Here is a 22447-nt window from a genome sequence, read left to right on the forward strand (position 1 = left end):
GTTGATAATATGCCAAGACTGAGTCACAGAAATTCACAATGGAATTAATTTTGGTACAGGTGAAAACTGACCTGAATTCTGAGTTGCTGCTGGATGTTTTTTTTCTACTTGAGTGCACCCAGTGATCCAAGGGTGATTGATACCACAACATGATTCACAAATATCTCTTATCTGATGAATGGTATCAAATATTATGGTGAAGTATCCCATTCCCAGCTGAGCAAAGTCACTTCTTTTCACCTGGCTCTTTCAAAAAATGAACATCCAAGGTTTTTTACCTGGATGAGAGATAGGCACACTCTGGATGTGGCACACTTCCCTGCTTTTGTTATATTCCCATCATCTCTGGTGTCTAACATTTTCACAAGGACATCAGTGGATATAGTTGTAAAAGTAAAGCACTTGGGCTTAACTAAAACACTACTTGGCTCCCAGATGCAGTTTGAAGACTTTTTGCTGCCAGATTTAAAGTTTCACCCCAGAGCTGTTGTTTTTCAAAACTTAGTGTTCCTTGCACCAGTAGATAAAGTTGTTGCTGTTCCTGCATGATCTTCTGTGCTGCCTCCTTGTTTCTCCAGGCTGATAGTTTTATTTTAAAATGAAAAATAAAACATATTTTCATTCCTCTCTTGGGTTGCAGCTACTTATAATTTTGCATGTAAAGGAGTCCAAGGAGATCAGACTTTAAAGGAAGGGAAGCTTGTTGTCAGCACAGAAGGTATAAAAGCAGATAAAGATGTTACATTCCAAGAGGTCTTTTCATTCTTAAATTGCTCTGCCTGTGATCACCAAGTAGGTATTTTGAATTCCTAAACCAGGAATCTAGATTGATCAAATTTAATAAAATTACATTGTGATTCTTTTAAATTGCTTTTGGTTCTTCCTTGTGTGAAAGAAAAGGTAGATTTCTACTTGTTGTGTATTGTATTTTCCAAGGGTAATAAATTCTGGATGTGTATTAAGCTAAATGTGAAGTTCACTGATTTCATCCCCCTGTACCTTCCTGTGACAAGGGTTGGAGTAGTTTTAGGAAAAGCAGATCCTGGAAGTTGGGAGTAGCAGCCATTCCACAGGAACTCCCTAAAAGAGATGTTCATCGTGAGGAGTGTGGGGCATCCTGGCAGACTTGGCAGTGGGTTAACCCAAAACACCTGGGCATTATTCCTAGGTTGGTAGTTCCCAAACCTTTTCTGAATTTGAGGCCTTTCTGTTAGCTTTGTGATCCAAAATATCAACACAAATACCAGTGATGAAATTTGCTATATGTGCATTCTCATGCTTTGCTGTCATGTTTTTTATGGGATTTTCTGGCCAGGTGTTTCAGTTTGGGATAGAGCTTCATGGCACTTTAGTTTAAAACAAAAAATGTTTAGCCTAACAATGAGGTGAAATTTGTTTCATTCCCCCCAGTCCTTTGAGGGAGAAAGTTTTGTGTGGACTTTGTCCTTTGGGTGTGGTGTACCTTCAGTCAGTGCTAAGGAATTGCTTGCTTGGGAAGGGTTTCTGCCAGTAAAACAGTCCCTTCAGTGGTTCCTGTGTTCTTCTTCACCTCAAGCCAACCAGCCTAAGAAACTTTAGGTGTATTTCAAGGGTAATAAGTCAAATTACATTATCCTGAAACAATTAACTCTCAAAGTTTCCTACTGGACTCTTTTCCTGAGCAGCCGTGTTCAGGTTCCATGAGAAACTCCTGCCCTTCCTCCATGCTGTGGCCAGGCCTGTGTGGCTGCCTTGTCACTGGTGCTTGAGGTAATTTGTCCAAAACCCTTTGCAGTCATTAAAAAGACATTGGAAGTGTTGGCAAATGTACAACTGCATTGTTCCCATAAGTGTGTTGGAGAGAGGATATTTCCTCAAGAGTCCTTAATCAGGTGCTGGACAATCACAGCTTCAACTCCACCAGTGTTTGTGTGAAACTTTCTGATCCTTTACAACAGAAATTCCTTCTGCTCTCTCATTGGTTTAGATCTTGACATCTCTGTTTTATTGCTCAAGCATGTAAGTCCAGGAAGAAAGGAAAAGTAAGGAATCCTCTGAGCACAGCTATGCCTACATGTTCTGATGGTAAATTGTAACTATTAGTGCTCACAGAGTCCTATTTATTCAATATCCTGCCAGCCCTGTTTTATTATTTGGAGACCTCTTGGTGGGATGTTTTAAAAGTACATGGAGATCAATATTTGGGTTTGTGTTTTAAGACCCATATTTTGGATTTTCAACAGCTTTTTTGTAGAAAACTGTGCAGAACTGGTAATGCAGTAAGTAATGGAGTAAATATTGTAGAACTTTAATACTCTGTAAGTTGTGATATACCACCCCTGCAGTTGCATAGTGTTTCATTACTGATCCTCCACCACAGCTCAGAGTCTTGTCTCCTTTTGGGGTATTCTGCTAAAGGATATTATTATTCAGTCCTCTGGGCATCAGGGTGAAATATTCTGGTGTTGGGACCAACACATTACAACACATTACCTTACACAAAGTAATGAAAATCCTGAGTTTGTGATTTACATGAGGTAACAGTCCTTACCCTCTTCCACAAACTGAGTGTGATCCAAACAGGCAAAACAGAAGAATGGAACACATCAGCAAGATGAAAAGTGTTTGAAGTAATTAGGTCTATTGAATAATAGGAGAAGTAACAAACAATTGACATAATCATTGAAAAGGTGATTTTAAAAGAGAGGAAGAAGGAAAAGAAAACCAGCTTGCAACAGACTAAAGGAGAGGGACAGTAGGTTGTGAGGGGGTAGAGGCTGTAAAGGATGGAAGAGATGGGGTTAGAAAGGAACTTCACCAAAAGCCCTCACCACAAGCACTGCCCCACTAACAGGGCAGCACAGAGACTTCACCTGTGTTTGCCTGCTGAGATCCATGGCAGAATTCCTGGTGCATGGCATGTGGTTTGGCTTATTGAGCACTTCAGAGTAATTCCATGCTGTTTCTTGCAGGCTGCCTAATGTGGTAATGGTTTCCTGTGTTTAAAACAAGTTTCCATTGCAGTAAGGCCATTCTAATAATGCTATTATCTGGAAATAAAAGGAATTAAAAACAGAACAAATGAAAGCTCTACACTTTCAGGGAGCTGAAAGGAGGGAGGGAGAAGGGTGATGTATTACTTAGCTGTTTGCTGGTGCAGATTATGTTGTAGTAAGATTTGTTAGTGCCCACAGATTTTTAACTTTCCTGTGATTGCAGCTTTTTTTCATGTCTATCTACTGAAAATCAGCAGTTTACTATGATTACTTTGCACTTTTTCTGTGGTATATGTTGGAGTATAATGACATTTCTCAGTTAGGTATTTATTTTGTTTCTTGGCTTTCTTTTGTTTAAGGTTGTGCAAGAAAAATATTTTTAACATTGGTCAGTGTTCATTTGTTTATTCTGAAAGGGTGTGTGAAATGAAAAATTGAGACAGAAGTAACCTGTGGCATAAACTACCCTGGAAAACCTTTCCCCTGGAGAAACAGCTTTGAATTTGCAATGCTGTCTTCTGTTTGGGCCTTCATTTGTGTTTTAACTAGGTGCTTCCTAATTATTTTAATGGCCTTAAAGAGAAATGGCTGAAGTCTTAGTAAAAGACAGTTCAAACTCATCCATCAACTCTTACAGTGCTGGTTCTGTGTGCATTGTAGTCAGTCACTGTCCTGATGCCTGTTGGTAACTCAGGTGTTTGAAAGGTAAATTGTAGGTTACAAACAGCTTGAAGGCAGCTGATGCTTTGTTGCCCTGCAGAGTTTTCTTGCTGTGCCAGAAGCAACTGAATAACTCACACTGAAACTGGCAAAATGTCTGGGTTCTTCTCTTTTTTTTTTCCCCTTCCAGATTCTAAGGTACAGATTTTTCTTCTTCTGTGGACTGCTTGGAAGAAGGAGTGCCTGACTTGGAAGCCTGCTTTAAAATGCCTTCTGGTTTATGAACTCACATCTTTTTTCCTCCTCCCCAACTTCCCTTCTGTTTTGCAGCCATAGACCTTTTGTATGGGGGTATATACTGCTTTATGTGTCAAGATTACATATACGACAAAGACATGGAACAAATTGCCAAAGAAGAACAACGAAAAGCTTGGAAATTACAAGGTTTGGTTTTCCTGCCTGAATTTCTTGTTTCTGTTTTTAATCATACCTGTCCCTCCCATTTGTTCAGTGGCAAAAAAACACTAAGGGGAAGAAAGAGCTCTTTAGAGAGAGTAGTGCAGGCCATGGGAGAGAGATGTTCTTCCTTTGCAGGAGTCAGACTGTGGGTTTAACACGTGCGCCACACCTAATTGTAGCAAAAAGATTTTATTTTTAATTGCAAAAAAATTACAGAAATATCTAACATTAATCCTGAAAAACTTGCATAATATCAAAAGTTAGATCTCTATTAGGTAGAGAATGTAACAGTCTGCTCCTTTAGGCTTATTTACGTGGTACAGGCAATAAATCTGTTCCCCTCACATGAAATGCCACCCTTGTGTGTGATTTTTTTTTTTTAACCTTTTTTTTAAATAGATCATGCCAGCTTACTTACACACCTGTGCTTTCAGGGTACACGCACAGTATCTATGTAGAAATATTTACACACAAATATATGTACACACATTTGTTTTATTCAGTTTGCTTTCCCTAATTTTTTCTTTTTTAGCCTTCACCCCAACAGTGGTTTCTCACTACCAGTGTACAATGACAGGTAAGAGGCGTGGGCTGGCGACGCACCTCACTAACAAGCGTCCCTTTGCTGATTATCCTGCCATTTTAGACATGAATCACAGTTAAGAATGCCAGTTTTATCGTGCAAATCGTTTTCCTCTTGTTTGGATATGTTCCAATGATTGAATAATTGCAGCAGACTTGATTTCATATGCTCTTTCCTTGATAGAATTCCTCCAAAACAAACCTTTTCTATTTTTTTTGTTTTGGTTTTGGTGTTTTTGTTTGGAAAGGAAATATTGTTTATTCTAAACTGAGTAGTTTGTAAGCATCACTTTTAAAAGCTTGTCATCTTCCATTTCCAGTGGCCTCTGGGGGGTATGTTTTCTTAAAGTGGGAAAGTCTGTATTTGAAGACAGATGACTTCTGTCTAGTAATGTCTCTTCTGGAATCCATGGCATCCTGTTTCAATGTGACAGCCTCAGTCAGGGCTGATATGACTTCAAACCATTCTTAACCTCATTTCCAATTTTAAAAATAGCAGCTAGCATCGTATTAACGAGAGCTTTTCTGCTGGCTCAAAAGATAGCTGCCTTCACTTGGTTCCTACTACAGATCCCAGTCTGCTTCCTGCTTGTTCCCTGTCTGAGGGAAGGGAGTCACAGGAAGGGAGGATAGTGAGTCCTGGAACAAGGAAATACACCTGAAAATGTTTTAGCACAAAGCACTGGTTTTCAAAGTAAGACAAAATGGGAATATGTTTAAAAACCTTTTATTCAAGCTCTGCACCTATTCTACAAACTCCTTCAATCTGTGTTTGGGGCACCAAATGAATCAGCTGCAACAACATAACAGATCTTCATTATGCTATGGAAGAGGAAACCTCCCCCAGTACCTTACTTTTAAATATGCAGATTTAAAGAGTAATTTCTTAGTTATGTTGTCCTTATCAGTTGATACATTTGTGCCTTGTGGACTGAGATGCAGCCACTTTGTCGTGCTATGGACATCAGCCTGCTGTAGTTTATATTCCAGGGAATTACAGCTACAAGATTGTGCTCCAAGATGACCAGAGGAACAGAGTTGTGTAGAGAAGGTCAAAGAATCACCCAGAGGAACTGCCAGGCAGGAAGCCTCTGTACTGATTAACTGCCTATTGAATGGCACATTAAATATATACACACAAATGCATATTTGTGTGAATTTGCACATTCCATCTTCTCTCCCTGGAGAACTAATCTGTAGTGACCAGTGGAGGCAGAAAATCAAGGAATAGACAACAACACTTTAAATTATTGGAGTCTACAATGTAGAATTTTTTTTTCTTTAAAGTCATGGCATAGGTTCTTTTTTATGTCTTTTTATTATGAAACCACGTGTTTCCTCAAAAGTTTATCTAAGGAGTGAGAAATGTACATGAGAGACATAATGGAGAGCTATGTCTGCTTTTTTCCTTCTCTCTGTTGTTCCAATCTCTGTGCTCCCTCCCTCTTGTTATCTGAAGGATCCCTTCTTGCTCCAAACTGAATGTCAAGAGGAGCACAAACCCCAAACTCAGTGTTTTGTGTTTATATTGCTACCACATAGTTAATTTACCTCAGATCTTTTTGCCAACTTAAAGAACTTCAGAAGTGAATCCAGTCTGCAGAAACTGATTGGCTGAAAAACTGAAGGGTAAATGCTGTATTCAAATTTCTCTCCACAGTGCTTGAAGGGTGTTTATACTTTAATAGATGCTCACATAACAACATGATGCCTGGAGGAAAAAATAAAAAAAACAAACTTTAAGAAAACCCCCAAATATCATGAGATTCATTTCATACTCCTGTAGTATTAACTCCCAGTGTGCTGAGTTCCCCAGTCCAGCTGTAGTTCAGGGTTATCTGATGTAACTCTGAATGTTGCAACTTGGTCAGTACTTTTTCCTTTGGTATTGAATGTTAATAACAGGGGAGGTGAGAATACACAGAGCCCTTTGTTCTAATTAATGTCTGAATTTTTGGGAGAGGAACAATTGGAATTTGCTGAAGTTTAGCAAAGTAAACAATGATTGAAAAAAATGTGACTTTTCTAAGCCTGAGCCTTCATTGCCTTTTCCTTCACTCATCCCTATGCCCCTGATGAATTCTTTTAGAAATGCCAATTTGAGTATTTCATCCAATAAAAGAATTTCTTAGATGGAGATTTCACATGCTGACTTGAATCTCTGGCTATTTTATAGCAGCATTTTAAAAATTACTAATTTTCACTTCTCTAACACTACTTTCCTTTAATTGTAAATGGTGTCCTGTGCATGGTTTGCAAATCTTTGTTTAAGGTAGTTTATATTGGAGTTTTTGGCATGCTTGTAAGTGTTATTAAACCTTTTTATTAAACCTCTTTCCTTCTTTGTCTTTTGGTTATTTTTTTGTTGTTGTTTTTAATTTTTAAACATCAAACCATTTCTAATAAATGTCTCTGCCAAATTTTCAAGAGTAATATAACCTCAGCATTCCTGCTAAGTTATATACTTGGAATGGAACACGTTTTAATTTCTATGTCTGACTTAACTTGTGCTCCTTCTAAAGAAAGGCTTCTGCAATAATGTTTTCTGTCTGGTTTGCTCTGTTTGTGGCATTAATTGCACTTTTTTTTTTTTTTTTGTTTTCTTTCATTTCTTTTAAATTGAACACATATTTGATTCACCCAGAATCCTTAAAAGTAATCCAGTCTGTCATGTTTAACCTTACTTAGAGTTGCTCTTGTGACATGCTTTAGTCCCATTCTCTACAGTATTTAAACTATATAATTATATATAGATATATATAAATATATATGAATAGTGCTGCTGATATACATGGAGCTATTGCATGCCTAAAGTGCACATGTATTTCCAGGTATGAATTTCGTTGTGTTTGACTTAAACCAGGATTTAAACATACCCAAGGTGGTATTTTTAAATTATGATCAGGGTTCATCACACTGACTGGCTGTGTTTGGCCATGTTTTAACTGTAGTGAACCCAAACACAGGAATTTACAGCTGCACAATGCAATTGCTGCTACTAACATGGTGTTACCAATGAATTTATAGAAATTCCTGAGGGAGCATTACAAACATGACCAGGGGTGCTGGAGACATCCAGTGCCAAACCTGTTGGAAGCCAGTGTTCCATCCTGTGTGAAGTGTCCATCTGTGCATCTCCAAAGGGTCTCTGCAGACGTGCAGTGTGTCCAAAGCATTGCAGCTGTGTTATCTCATCAGTCTCAGTCATTCCCTGCCTTTTCTGTTTTCCTGGGTGTGTAGCTTGATGTTGAACCTTGGATAAAGGAAAGGGATTCTGGTATTGTTCCTTAAGTTCCTTGCATAATCTGTTGTTGAATCAAATAAAGTGAGAGATGGGTGTGTTTGTGTAAATAGGAATTCTCTAGTCCTTGAGAATCTGAAAATGAGACCTTCTATTCCTAGAACCTGGAGGGTCAGTAGTAACGATGAATTGAACATTTTTGGGAGGGTAGTTTCTGACAAGCATAGCTATTTCTGAAAACAAAGATCAAAGAGCTATTAAAATTTAATGTATTTTATGCAGAATGTGTAAGCCTCCAGCTATATTTTTCTACTATCCTTTTCATATGTATGATTTATAATTTATTTTCTGTAGCAAAGTGTTGCTTCTGCTCCATGCATTCTGTGAAAAATAACTCTTAATTGACTTTAATTCTCAGTTTTAGAATAGACTGCTTGCCATCTTAAAATTCTTTATTTTTAATGCTGAGATGTCTTTGTGACTCACAATAATTGACCTTGCACAGCAATTTCTGTGCTACATGGAAAGCTGCAGCAGTATTGAGCCGGTCAGCACGTGAGTCTTCACTGTTATGTTTTTCTTGTATCAGGTTTACACTGAACACAGCTCTCTGCTGATTTCAAATCTGGTCTCCATACTACTGACCTGACTCATTTCTACTGCACTTTCCTTTGAGCAAAAGAAATCTACTGGAAATTCAATATTGGTCTTCAAAAAGAATAATGACAGATTTTAGCTCATGAAAAAGGGTGGTTTAATATTTGGAGAGTTTTGACTGGTTGGTGGAGGGAGGGTGGTGTTTTAAACTACTACTAGTTTCATTTTTAGATAACATTAGATATGTCAGCAAAGTGAATGTCAAAAATTAAAACTTGTCTAATCCTCTGTCAATAGTATAAGGAGAGGCCATTCTGTGTAATGGCATATACATGTAGTAACTGTTTAGTATATTGAATTACTAAATTCTGCTGTTCTCTAAGGATTATCTGTCCATTAAGTTGGATCAGTTTAGATTTATTTAATAACTTGTCAAGTTCATCAATGCTGGTTCTGTCATTTAACCTCCTCTGAGCACAAAGAAATGTATTTTTGAGTAATAGCAAGTTTATTCTTGTGCTGGAATTTCTTTTTTAACTGAAAGGAGGATTATAATCCAATAATGGAAAGTTTATTGGCGTAGCTGTTCTTTATAAGTAAAAAAGCACCTTTTCTTATATTAGTTCTTCTTTGTTCAAAAATTTGGTGATACCTTTTCAAACCATATTTTTTGAGAAGGGGTAAAAAGCAATCAGTGTCCTTAACTTGTGCATAAATTGAATCTAACCTAATGGACAGCACGTTGAAAGTTTGACTTGAACAGAATTTTTAATCCTTTTACTAAAGAACTTCCTGAAACTTTGTTTTCATCTGCTTAGGCATTGGAGAGAAGTATTCAACATGGGAGCCGACCAAGAGAGAGTTAGAATTGCTACGACACAACCCCAAGCGAAGAAAAATAACCACAAACTGCACCATAGGTGAGTTCCAGAAATCCTTTCTGGAGCCAAATTGTCACTGATGTGTATGTTCAAAATTCTGTGTTGTTTTTCCATTGGTGGTTGCAGTGGATTTCTGTAAGCTTTAGAATAACAAAATCAGTTTATTTTACACTACCTTTTTCTTGCTGTGGAAGGATATCTGCTCTGTCACTGCGGGTACTGCTGATGATTGAGCTGTGTAACAGCTACAAAACACAATCCTTTTTTTTGACAATATGCTTGTAATGAGAAATCACTGATACTATCTCAACTCAGCCTTCAGCAGAGATCCCGTGCAGGGATGTGAAGGGAAATCCTGTAGCTACATCCTTAACCAAAGCAGTCTATTGGTAAATCTGGTTTAGCAGAAGGACCACATTCCTACTTCATGTTTTACACTCTAAATGGGATCTCTTCAATTTCATATGAGCTCTAAAAAGTGAATTTATTTCTCCAGTGGTGTCAAATAGCAGGCTGGAATGCATCTCAAAGGTTTAATGCTTAAGAGTTCAGTGGTCTGGAGCAAAGAATTCTCTGAAGTGTGTGCATCTGCTTCTGGCTGGACAGTATTTGGGTAAAGGTGATAAAAATTAACAGTTCTTCCAGTGTTTTCCCTGCTGTTTTTAGGTTGGGTAGCAGGGGGTTAAAATTAGCTCCCTGACAAGCTCTGATTAAGATTATTGGGCATTTTCCTATGCTGTTAAATGCACAGTAACATTTTAATGGTGAAGTTTGGAAATAATGTTTCATGGTACAAGATTGTTAATTGTACAAAGTTGGAGGTGTAGCCATAGACATTGCAAGTAAGAAACTGATTTTTTTTTTCCACAATTTTAAAGCTCTGTACTGTTTCATGAAACATGTCACGTTTTCAGCACGTTTGCATTTGTCAAAATACACTGAACATATTTTCTAAAGCTTTCTAATGTCATGTTTCTAATGCAGTAAGTCATTTAATCCAAAGTATGTGTATATTTATTTGGAAAAAATGGACTGAGAAGCACAGAGTAAGTTGAAAATGTATATAAAATGGTAATTCTAAAGAACCTATGTTTTTGCAGTCATGGGACAGGGAAGACAGTTGGAAAAACATCTGGACTTCGGAAACTTTAAGCAGCCTAGGAAAAATTAACTAAGCAAAGATTGCTTGCATCATGTTCACATTGAGATTTGTGTTCTGTGAAACTCCAGTATATTTTGTAAAGAACATTACAAATTCGTAAAGATAATAGAGCTGGGGAGGGGAGAAGAAGTTTGATAGAATTTTGAAGGTTACAGTGACCTTTGTGAAGAACTGAAGCACATTTCAGTGTTTCTCTTCCCAATCAGAAGGAATGCTCTGCTTGCTCTTGGAGGATTTTAAATCTTTCAGGCTGTTTAAAAAGGCCGTGTCTGGTTGCGTGAAATCTCATCTGCGGCTGCCTGGGCGGGGGAGCTCCAGGAGCACGGGGACAAGGGAATGACTGATCTCTTCACTTCTGCAGGCCTGCTTTTAAGAGTTCTGCTGAGCCCTGGAGCTGCCTGTGTGCTGAGATTTAGAAAGTAAAGAGAAAAATCAAAGCACCCAGGAGCCATAATGCAGTTTTGGGCTGCAGTTAAAAGCAGGAAGACTTGCTTTCTTTCACGAAAATGCATTGGGGGTTCAACTCAAGGAAGAAAAGATCTGCCATTGTCCTTGAGCCTTTTCTCTCCACCTAACCTGCTGCTAAATATAAATCTGCTTCAGTGTCTTTTTGACTTTCCTCCCCTCACTTTGACTTGTCTGTTTGCAGTTTCAGATCAGTGAAGAGCCTAGATGCAAACTGAAATGCTGCAGTAGCTGAACACTCTTGTTTCTCTCTTTTTCTAATACTCAATTCTTTTGACATCAGGTTTTTATCAATCCCATAGCAGATATTAGTGAATCCAGTTTGTCTTCTGAGGTAGGTAAATGGCTCAGAGAATAGGCATGATGTCCAGTTTTATTGGTTCTGGAAATGAAAATGATGCTGATAACCATCTCTGATAGGCCCTGCACATCTGTTGAGCACTTCTGTTTACACAAGAGTCTGTTAAAACATAACCAGCTGCCTTTTATGCATAAAATGCTCTTTTCAAAGCTGTTTTAAGAGGAAGGCCAGGGGGAGGTTTGTGGCTTTCTACCCTCCAGATAGATCCACAGATACCCGCAGAGATCCACAGATTTCACTTGGGAGTGGGACATTTTGCTGCTCTGCCATGACCTGGAATGATGGTTGTGCCAACACTTGTTTCAAGATTTGTGTAAGACAAGTCTGTCAGAGTTATAACTAAAATAGGTGGGACAACAGACTGAAACCTGGGCAGGTGTGGCCTTGAAAGGATCTACATAACTTGTATTTGAAGGATTTGCATGTGATTTTGAGCCCTGACAATAAAATACATTAAACTTGATGTTATTCCTGTCTAAAACACACTTAGGTGGTACAATATATTTGTTGCACTTGTCTGTCACATCTATATTATGTGCATGACACTCATTTAGGTGGATGTTTACTCCATGGCTGAATATTCTGGGTACATGAAGGGAATTTTTTTATCCCAGATTTGTAGCAATCTCATGGTGCTTCTCAAAACAGCTGGATGTGTCTGCTGCTTTTTGAGCTTTTTGAACTTTTGTACAGCTGCAGGATCTTTTGTCTTTGATCAGCACCATGAATTAAAACTGAAGAATACTCAGACGTGAGATGAATATCTTATAATGGAGACTTGAACTGGTAGTTCACCAGAGGAAATAATGTGCAAAATTCACAGCTTTTGATTTTTCTACTTGAGTGACAATTTGAAACCCATTGAAGAAGAAACTTCTTGTTCACATCCTCAGAAAAATGAGGAAAAAAACAGAAATCCATAGTTTTTCCATAGTTCTCTTTAAAATGCTGTGTGTTTCCATCTCATAGATACTTTTTCCATCTAGTAAGAAGATAGTGCAGGTAACTTGACTTGAATCTCTATTTTGCCATTGAGCAAATTGCTCTTGAAATGAGAGCTCACACTGGGCACTTCTGCAGGCTGTGGAAACTGTGCTGATTCCTGTCTTTTGGGATGTACAGGGTTGTTCCCAATGTTGCACATAAGCACCGTCAAAGTGACTTGGAACACACTGTTAACCAAGTGGAAACGTTGAGTTGTCTTACAGGCAAAAAGCCATGATGAGAAATCCTTGCAGTGTGGATTTTATGTGGGACATTGCATGTTCTGGTGTCCTGACTTGACATTTTGATGGAGCTTCTGTATTTCAGGAGATTGAGGAGTAATGTCATGTCCACTCGGACCATAAATGTGCTCTGTGGAAGCAGTGTCAGCTTAAGACATTCTCAGACCTTGTTCTACCTCAGACACTTGCATGCTGATTTTTTTCATTGTGTTGCCACAGCTTTTTCCACAGATCAGATTGAAGGGATGGCATACTGTGGGGAATGTAGAAATTTCCCAAGTTATTTTATGTTGCTTTCAGCAGCAGGACTGATTAGTGTCCTGGACTATTCAATATTCATAGAAATGCTCATCTTGATTTTGGGTTGAAACTGATGTTTCAAGCATCCCATAAACACAAAAACTTCTACATGGAGAAATTAGGTAAGACTTAACAGCTATGAAATTAGATTCCAACATTGTAAAAGAAAAAAAATCTAATTTTTTCAGTGTCCTCTTGGTCTGTAAAGTGGCCTCCCTCTGCAAGGGAGGGAAGGGACAGAGCTCCACATTCACAAGCAAATTATTTGTTAGGGGATTGAACTAGAAGTGATACAATATCTTTTGGGAACTATTTTCCAAGCTCATCTTGCTCTGCTGTCATTAATACCCCCAGCAGATCCATTCTCTAGAGTATATGAAATATTAGCTTGGGATCAGCTGCTCTCTGATTAGCATATGAAGTGACTTTGTGGCTAAAGATGGGTGTATTAACAATAGGAAGAATTAGACTCCCAGTGCACATGGGTAATTAGCAGGAGCCACCCGGGATTCCCATTTGCAGTGTTGCAAAAAGGCAGAGGGGAGACAAACCTTTCCAGGAGACTGAGCAAATCCTCTTCACCAGGAGTGATGGGATGGAGAGGTGGCAAAACCAAAACAGCCTGGGATTAGCAGGTGGGTTTTGCAGCTGCAGTGCTGAGCAGCTTGATGGGCCAAAGAGCAGCATCAGTGGAATAAATACTGCAGAACTCCCATGGGAAGGTGGCGAGGGAAGAGGAACGGTGACCTGGAAAATATTTCTGGTTCTCTAGACAAGCTACCAGAAGCATTTTTGCTTCTTTAACTTGGAAGTGTTGAAGGTTGCATTAATACTTGGATGTTTTTTGTGAATGTACCAGCACTCAGGTGGGCTTTTTCTCCTTGGATGGTACTTAAGGTAGCTCAAGTGGAAAAATGGAATGGAAAATATGGTTTGGTACAGCACCACATTTTTAGCTATGGCTTTAAATTTAAATTACTGATTTGTAAGCAGTAATACTTTGATATTTGGAGTTATGACTGCACAAAGTGCATCCTGAATAGAAATCTCTGATTCTTAAATTCTTTTTAGATTTTCCTCTTTAGAGGAAAGAAAATCACCTTTAAGACTACTCAGGTGAATGTTTCCTCTTTGGCTTTATTTGTATTAACTTCATTATTAAAATGGTTTTCTTGATGAAAAATTGTTTCTTAAAATTTTGGATTGGTAAAAAAAAAAAAAAAAAAAGAGATACTTTCATATCAACAGGGAGAGCCTTCTGTTCCTGTTTTACTTTGTCACGAGCTTAGCATGTCTGACCATTGGACCCAGTTGTGTAATGCATTTCTTAGGTCTAAAATTGATAAAGCTGATCCAAAATATAAATTTAAAAAGCCCTCTCCTCCTAAAGCTCCCAGGGAATTCTAAGAAAAATTAGAGTGATGTGAATATTTTAAGAATTCTAAAACACAAGTAATGATTTACTCTCTGAGGTTTGTAGAGCTGTACTTTCAGCTTTGAAAGTCTTGTTAAACTTCCTAAATTTAGCTCTTTATCAATATAAAATAGAAGCTTTCCTCTGCAAAAGGCTTTGTGAGGAAAAATTCTGGATTGGATGCTGCAGTTGCCTTTTTGTGTATTGGCTGTCTGGGAACTTGTCACCTGGTTTTCCAAAGCTGGTGCCAGAAAGCAATTTGCATCACTGCAGTAATGTCACTGTGTGTGGTTTATCTGCACAGCAGTTGATTATCTGTGATTTAATTGTTCCTGGATAAGATTAGGAACATCCCAGTTATCAGTGAAGTCCCTGCAGCATTTTCCTGCTTTGAGTGAGCAAACTTTTGTTGTAGAAACTTCTGTTAGACCAAAATCAATCAGCATCTGAAGAGCTGACTGGTGAACAGCACTTCCTCAGAATGCCTTGTTGCCACCAGGCCAGCTCCAATGAGGAATGAGGGGGGTTCTGATCTTGTTACCTCAGTACTTGTTTGAATTTTAGACCCTCTTTCAGGAAGATCAGGAGCTGCTGTCACTCAGTGTATGAGCTGTCCTGTTGATGTTTTCATTTCACATCAGCTAAAACCCCAGCAGACTGTACAAACTGTGTGTGAAATCAGCACATTACAGTTGGGGTTGATTTTTTCTGTTATCCTGTCTTGGAAAATTGCCATTCCTATTACTTGCATAGAAAATACTTTAATTTTGTAACTCTAGGTGGCTCTTGGGGATTGGAGGGAAAGGAAGATACCCTGTGTGTGTTTGCACAATGGGAAATTCCTTAGAAGACAAGGTTGTTGATCCAGGGCTTGGATCATGTTCCAAACTTCTAACTGAAACCTGATTTTCCTGCTCTGGACTTTTTAGAAGTAGATCCATGGTTGTTACTGATCCAGACACATTATTTTTAGTTTACAGACAGTGTTTCAATTTGATTTTCCTAAACTGTTCTGCACTTCCTCAGGTGAAACTTCATCACTTAAATCCAGTTGAAAAAAAAACCCAAAAGAGCCCTCTTTTTTTTTTTTTTTTTTCCCCTCATAGATGCTGATTTCCAGTGTAAAATGTTTGCTGGCTCAATTATTTGTCTTAAGTCTTTCTCTCCTGGTAGTTAATTTTTTTCCTGTGCTGTGTTTCCTTCACCAAGTCATTTTGTAAACTTCAGTATGCAGTCAAAACAGCAGCCTTTCAATAAAAAATGCAGTCAGTGTCAGTGACTTTGTCATCTGTTTGAATGGGTTTTTCTGGAAATCTGAATTTTCTTACCAAGGAAAACCCAACAGCAGCACTCAGCCAGAATCTCATTATGGCCTTCTGAACCAGATACCTTATTTAGATGAGGTGTTTGTTGTTACAGATGTGAAAGTTGAGAATTAACCCATGGAGCTGCAGTGGTTATAGACAAGTGCCTGTTGTCTTGCCATGGGCAGAGATGTGTCCTTAGCATGAGAAGGTTCATTTCATAGAATCACAAAATGGGTTGGGTTGGAAGGGACCTTAAAGCTCATCCAGTTCCAGCCCCTGCCATGGCAGGGACACCTTCCACTATCCCAGGTTTCTCCAAACCCTGTCCAACCTGGCCTTGGACACTTCCAGGGGTGGGACATCCATAGATCTCTCTAGCCAACAATTTGAAATAAACCTCAATTTGCCACTGTATTTTCACCTGATTAACTCAGTGTCAGCACAGCAAGCATGGTGTTTTCAACAAGGCCAGTCATCCCCATCTCAGTTTTGTTCTTTTGTGGATTGCTTTTGGATTATATTTACTCTGACCTTCCATTCTGCTCTTTCCTGTTGGCTTTCTGTGGCCAGAAGGTAGATACAGTATATACTGAAAGCAGGAATATGCATAAACAGCATGTGGCATGGTTTGTGTGTTGTGGATTGTTGGACGAGCTCTGTGCCAGTTCATCAACAATAATTTGTGCATATTAATATATTTGGATGCATTTCATTTCATTGGCGCTTAGCCTGCTCCTTAAGTTATTAATTTGTGAAATCTGTTTGGAGGAAGGGTAAAAACTTGTAGGCAGCATATGGTGTGATATTGGGGGGAAAGGACGGCTGCGGGTGTGAATTTTATTTTGTCAGTTTGGTGGGAGTACCTCTTGTTCTTTATGGGTGCCATCTGCACAAGGCTCTCTCTGCAAGGCTTGTGCTCTGTGCAGAGCACAGAAGAGCTCGCTGAGCTTTTAACTTTGGCTGCTTTGGGGGAGGGCAAAGAGAATATTTTATTCTGTGCCACCTTTTGAAGTGTTTTGTTTTATATAAAGGCTCTTCTTTTGCCAGAGGAAAACACCTTGAAGGGTCTACAGCTTATCTGGCTGTGAAAGGCCAGTGTCATAAAGCTCTGGATCCATCATTCAGGCATTTTCACAAACGTATTTCCTGTTCTTTGCCTGCTGCTGTTACTTTTTTGATGCTGGATGTCGTCTGTCTGTTCTTCCTGACCTTCCAGCAATTATGAGAATAATCATTATTTTCATGCTCTGGTTCTTAGGACTTCAGTGTCTTGAACTTTATAAGGTCTGTGAGACAGGGCAGCTCCTGGCTGCTTTGAGAGCTTCTCCATAGCTTTATTCAACTTTAAATTTGTTTGGCTTTGTATATCTGAATATACAACAGGCACCACTCTGGCTTCAGTAGTAAATGAAGGCATTTTGTTCAGTGCATATACTTAAATGTGACAGTTGTGTTGTTCTTTCTGCTTTTCAGGAATAAGTGCCTTTTTGTTTCTGAAGCTCTTGTTGTGACATGTTTCCACAACTCCAGTGGAAGGCGTCCCTGCCCATGGCAGGGGGTTGGAATTTGGAGATCTCTAAGCTCTCTTCCAACCCAAACCATTCCAAGATTCTATGATTCTGTCTTTCTCCTCCAGCCATTGATCTTCATCTTTTACAGGGATCATATAATGCTTTGATATTTAGTAATTGATTATGTGGTTATTTCCAGTGACATATATGAATGATCTCAATGCTCAGAGATCCTGACAGATTAGATCAGGTTGAAGCACAACAAGCAAAATTTGTTCAGTGGGTCTTGATGTGCCAGGACAGGAATTCAGAGAATTTTGGTTCAAGTTCTACTGCAGAACTTAATGTCTTTTTCAGCTTTTTTCATTTCAGCTGAGAGAATCAAACAGAGAAACAGTTGCTGTGGATGATTACATGCTGTATAGGTTTCTGGGTTTGAGAACATGCTGCATTGGTTTCTTCCTGACACCTGAGAGAGAAAAACAATTTCACAATGCAGATGGTCAATAAAAATGCTGAAATACAAAATTACAGATATAAAAACTGGCATTTTCCATGACCTTGAAGGGAAAAAAAAGGCTTTTATATTCAGGGTCCTCATCTTGTGAGATGACTTAGTAAAAGGTTCCAAACTACTCTCACACAATGCAGAGATCATTTCCTTTAACTCCCCTTTTCCTTTCCCCCACGTTTATTTTAAAATTAAGCTTGCTGTGGGAGACAGTAAATTCACATAGAGAAAACCAGTGATAACCCAGTATCTTGGACAAGTTGTCTCTTCCTTCATTTTTGGAGCTTTTGTAAAGCTATTGCTGTTTGCAGCACTACATTTATCCTAATTCAGAAGCTCTAGCACTAGGGGAGCTTATCTGTAGGTTTTACTGTATGTGTATCTTCCATATTGATGTTGCTGCAACTCTGACTTAGTTTGTTTACAAAGATGAGACCTCGGAGCACTTCAGAATACAAGAGGCATCAGAGAATATTACAGAATCTTGTAATTGAAGAGATTTAAGGACAATTTGGAGAAACATTTGTCAGGAATAATACAAGTACTGTTAATCCTATACTGAGGTATAGGGACAGATCAGGTAACATCTCAAGGACTTCTACAGCTGTTTCCTGTGATTTTAGTGGAAGATTCAATGCACTTTTTAGTGGCTTAGTCAAAACCCCTCACTTTATTTTGTTTTGGAAACACGTTTCTTAATTTAAATTCAGAGGGAAGAGATACTTTCAGTCCTTTGTCTAGCTTCTCTATTTACACAGGCCATATGAAAAATTAACCTTAAGGGGTTTGTTTGTATTGCCAGATATTTTAGGATTGCTGACTCATTTTACCAAGCTGAGGGTGTGCACACAGGAGCCAATTGCCACCAAATCAGAAGGAGGAGAACTTAAAGGACATCAAGTGCTCCTACCCTGTCTGTGTGCTTGGTCTTAATCTGGGCATGCAGCCACTGTAAAGTGACAGGCTGTAGCCTCACAGCCCACACCATCCAAGGAGATCACTTGCCTTGTGTGAAGTGCTTTTAGCCTGGAGAAATAGGAATTACAGCAATCCTAACTGAGCCATACCCCTCCAGAGAATCAGGAGCACGGTGCTTGCACGCTGCTGAACACACACAGCAACCCCAGGAAATGAAATCTCAGGGAGTGTGCCCTAAGGCAGGGAATGGGAACTCGTCTGGGCAGTGGAAAGGCTCCTGTTTTGGCATCATCAGTTTGGGAATTGGCTCAAAGATACACATGCTGGAAGTGTAGAGAGTATTTTGTGTGTCTGGCACACTGTGCACACTCAGGAGTCATTTCTGGCTCGGAGGTTTCTTCTGTGCAGTAATAATATAAAATGATACACTTGATGTTGGATCATACTCTTGGTAACTTGTTTGATGTGTTTGCTCCAAAGATGTCACTTGCCCTTAGGTTCTTCCAACAATATGTGTCCGAGTGGGATGTGTGGAAAGGCCAAGCTGTTGCTCTGGGGAAGGATCTGTAGTAAAGCCATCTTTGGTAGTCATTGCTTAGAGATGTCATTTTCCTCCTAAGTCTGGCAAAGGACAACCTTTCTTGAATCTCATTTCCATTTGTTACTGGTTATTTCTATGTTATTGCTAGAAATAATAAAAGAAGAGTCACAGGATAATGCAAAGAGTTTGCCTGGGTCCAGTGTTGTGTCAATGTCATGGAGTTGATTTTATTTGAAGGTGCAGCACAATACAGGGACTCCATTGAGCTCCTCCAGAATTGATTTTAAACCTTGATAGCTGCAAATTTAAATTTTCCTTGACACAGAGTAGCATGTGTGATACAAAGGTAATGAACCAAAATACCAGGCCCAGGCGATCTCTTTGCATTATCGTGTGACTCTTCTTTTGCATTACTAAATGGAGAGAGTGATGCATTGAGCCACAAATGCAAAAGCCCATGCACAGAATACCTATGCAGTCTAAAAATAACATTGAGGAGAGTTAGCAGCACTCATTCCAGCAGCAGTTGTTACCTGTTCTCCAGCCTTGCCTGAGTGGCAGCAGGGTAGGTAATTTTGGTTTCCAGAGCCATGAGGTCGAGTAGGGATCCAGGCATGAGGGTTGTTCACTGCTCAGCCTGTGGCTTTTAGCCACCTGCCTGCACTGGGGGTTTGTTACAGGAGAGGGGCTGAGGGGTGGCTGGTTTTGGGAGGCACTGACAGTTCCTGCATCCCTCTCTTTTTCTGGCGCTGTCTGTGTGTCCTGGCCTGCTGTGAGCTGGGTGAAGCTGGTCAGAGACTCATTGCTGTGTGCAGGGGGTGAGTTCATCCTTTCTGTGGCACCTCTTTTGCAGTTGGCATCAGGTGGGCTGAGCTGTTGTGTGGAAGTGCCCTCACCTTCCCCTTCCTGCCAGAGCTGGTCTGTGTGCTTTGTACCAGGCTGCAGCACCAGTAACAATGGCTGAGCAGTCTCAGGATGAGAAACAGGGAAGGATATCAAACACCTCTCCTGAGCTGGGTACACTGGGCTGACAGAGCTGCCTTTGGAACCACTCCAACAATTCAGAGTCCCAAACTCCCTCATTGCAATGTTTTCTAACTGAGACAATTATTTTTAATATCTAATTAAATTTTACTTCTTGTGAGCTCAGTCTTTTTTTATTATAGCTTTGGTAGGTCACAAGAGTTAATTACAGTCCTCATTGTAGTGGCCTGTAACATACTTGAAAATTGTCAGCCTGGCTGTTCCTCCACCAACACTATCTGGTTTTAATTAATTAACTTAACCAGTGGATTCATCAGTTGTTTCTCCAGTCTCAAATATTAATTCCATACAAATTTTTACTCATGTTCTTGACTTTGCGTAATTTCTTTTTAAAATGGGTGCTCAATTCCAGACATTGAGCAGCTGCGGTTTACCTGTCACCAGAGCACAATGACTTCCAGGCCTTCTCATGTTCCTGTAAAGTTCCAAAATGCTGTTTGTAGAAGAACTACAGCTAAAGATTAAGTTGTTGAGGCTGAGTTACTGTAGCCATTACTCATTGTTTTGTGTTTGTCTGCTTAATTTTTTCTTGTTTCCTACTTCACAGTTGTTTTTATTGAATTTAATTGATTTCAGATAGTTTCTCCCCTTTAACAAGTTGCTCTTGAGTTATTGTTTTGTCTTCCAATTACATTTGCACTGTCCTGGTGTGGTTTGCCCCTTCTCTAAGTGTGTATTATGTGATGTCACTGGAGCTATTGAATAAGAATAGTGAATGCAATAAATTCCCTGTTAACTAAGAGGGGTGGGGACAAACAAAATGCTGGGAAAACATTTTTGTTGTCTCAGTAAGTGCTGTTGTTTCCATGTGGTGTGGATGACCTAGGTCCTCTTCATAGATGTGCTAGAAAATAGGTTAATCTCTGCTTCTGAACTGCTGCAAATCTCACTGTGCATCTCTCCTGGCAATGTCATGTAGGTGGGTTGTGGCCATTTGGTAACATTTCATGGGTTTATGGATATTTTAATGGAGAAAAAGAATAAAAACATTCACTCTTGAATGGCAATTCTAACACAACATAAAGAATAAATCTGGAAAGTCTCCTAGGAATGCTGAGGTCACTCCAGAACTGCCCAGAGTTGCACACAAATATGCCAGAAATTATCCAAAAAAAGACTTGATGTTGCCCTGTGAGCCTGAATAAAGTACTTGAAGATGCTTCTAAGTGTTGGATTTAAATCAAAACACATAAGGTAAGATTTTTCTTACAGACTGGGAAATAGGAACGGCTGTGTTGTTTTGTTTATTTTGAACCACTTAAAATCTGGAAGGTGGGAAATTAATTCTCTTTTAGAAAAACAAAACCACCCTTGGTCAGGAACAAGTACCTTAGGAAAAGTAAGTGCATGCCAGAGCATCTGGTTGAGGTGCCAGCCTGCATTCACGTTCCCCTTTTGGGCCTGGGTTGGCAGTTGCTCAGGTGGAGTGAATTGTGTCTGGATCACTCCTTTAAAAGGACTGACTAAGCTGGTTTTGCCTCGGGGTAGAGCTGTGTTAACAGTGAAAAAGGTCAGTAATGAGGATGAATTCCTCCAACTCTATACAGCAGTGACACACCAGGACTGAGAACTTTGGGGTTTGATGATTCAGCCTTATAAACAGTTCTTGTCTTCTGGTGCTGCTCATACATCCAAGGAGGAATAATGACTATATTGTTTTCTCTCTACAGTTAATGATTTTGGAATACATGTGCCACTCATGGCATATTCTTTTTCCCTCCAATGTAGCAGCTTCTGTAGTTGGACTCCAGCGTTCTCAACCGGATACAAACTCATGGACAGTTTCCTTTTGTACACATAAGCAAATTTTTTGCTATTGAGCAATCTGTTACTTCAATAGCAATAGAAAAAATGCAGTGATCCAGAAACCTTTAGCTGGAAATGGGAAAGTTAAAGATGGGGTTTCATTTAAAATTCAAGTATTTCTTTTTCCTATGATGACTCTTTTTTTCATTCAAGAAGACATTTTCTGTTTTATTGACCTTTCTGCTGTGTAGGGGTGGCTAAACTTGTAGGTTTTGGTGCAGTGCACAATAGGGTGTATCTAAAATAGTCCTGTAATTTATTTTCTCTCTGTTTACAGGAGTTATTCTTCATTGTCTTATGCTGACTGCTTCTGGACTCAGTGTCTTCCGTATTATCAGGGCTTTTAGATGAAGGGGCTGTTTTTTATTTCATTCCTGTCAGTGACAAATGAAAATACTTACTTATAGTTAAAACAGGAAAAAGAAATCCAAATTTTCAATAACAGTATTATCTAAATACAGTGTCCTCTGTCATCCTCTCAGCCTC

At 39.2% G+C, this 22447-nt stretch overlaps 1 protein-coding gene across 5 annotated transcripts in view; it reads left to right on the forward strand.

Annotated features, from left to right (window-relative positions):
• Nucleotides 1-22447, forward strand: part of USP22 (ubiquitin specific peptidase 22) — an 89259-nt gene that overhangs the window by 36835 nt on the left and 29977 nt on the right. For 3 of the 5 annotated variants that reach the window (XM_053957461.1, XM_053957463.1, XM_053957465.1), the window contains exons 3-5: nucleotides 3966-4079; nucleotides 4627-4671; nucleotides 9333-9434. In XM_053957461.1, coding sequence (XP_053813436.1) covers nucleotides 3966-4079; nucleotides 4627-4671; nucleotides 9333-9434 — 261 coding nt within the window. The remainder of the gene's footprint in view (nucleotides 1-3965; nucleotides 4080-4626; nucleotides 4672-9332; nucleotides 9435-22447) is intronic. The other 2 variants (XM_053957462.1, XM_053957464.1) reach the window with 2 other exon arrangements.

This window comes from Vidua chalybeata, chromosome 16 (genome assembly GCF_026979565.1).
Source record: "Vidua chalybeata isolate OUT-0048 chromosome 16, bVidCha1 merged haplotype, whole genome shotgun sequence".
Taxonomy (NCBI): Eukaryota; Metazoa; Chordata; class Aves; order Passeriformes; family Viduidae; genus Vidua; species Vidua chalybeata.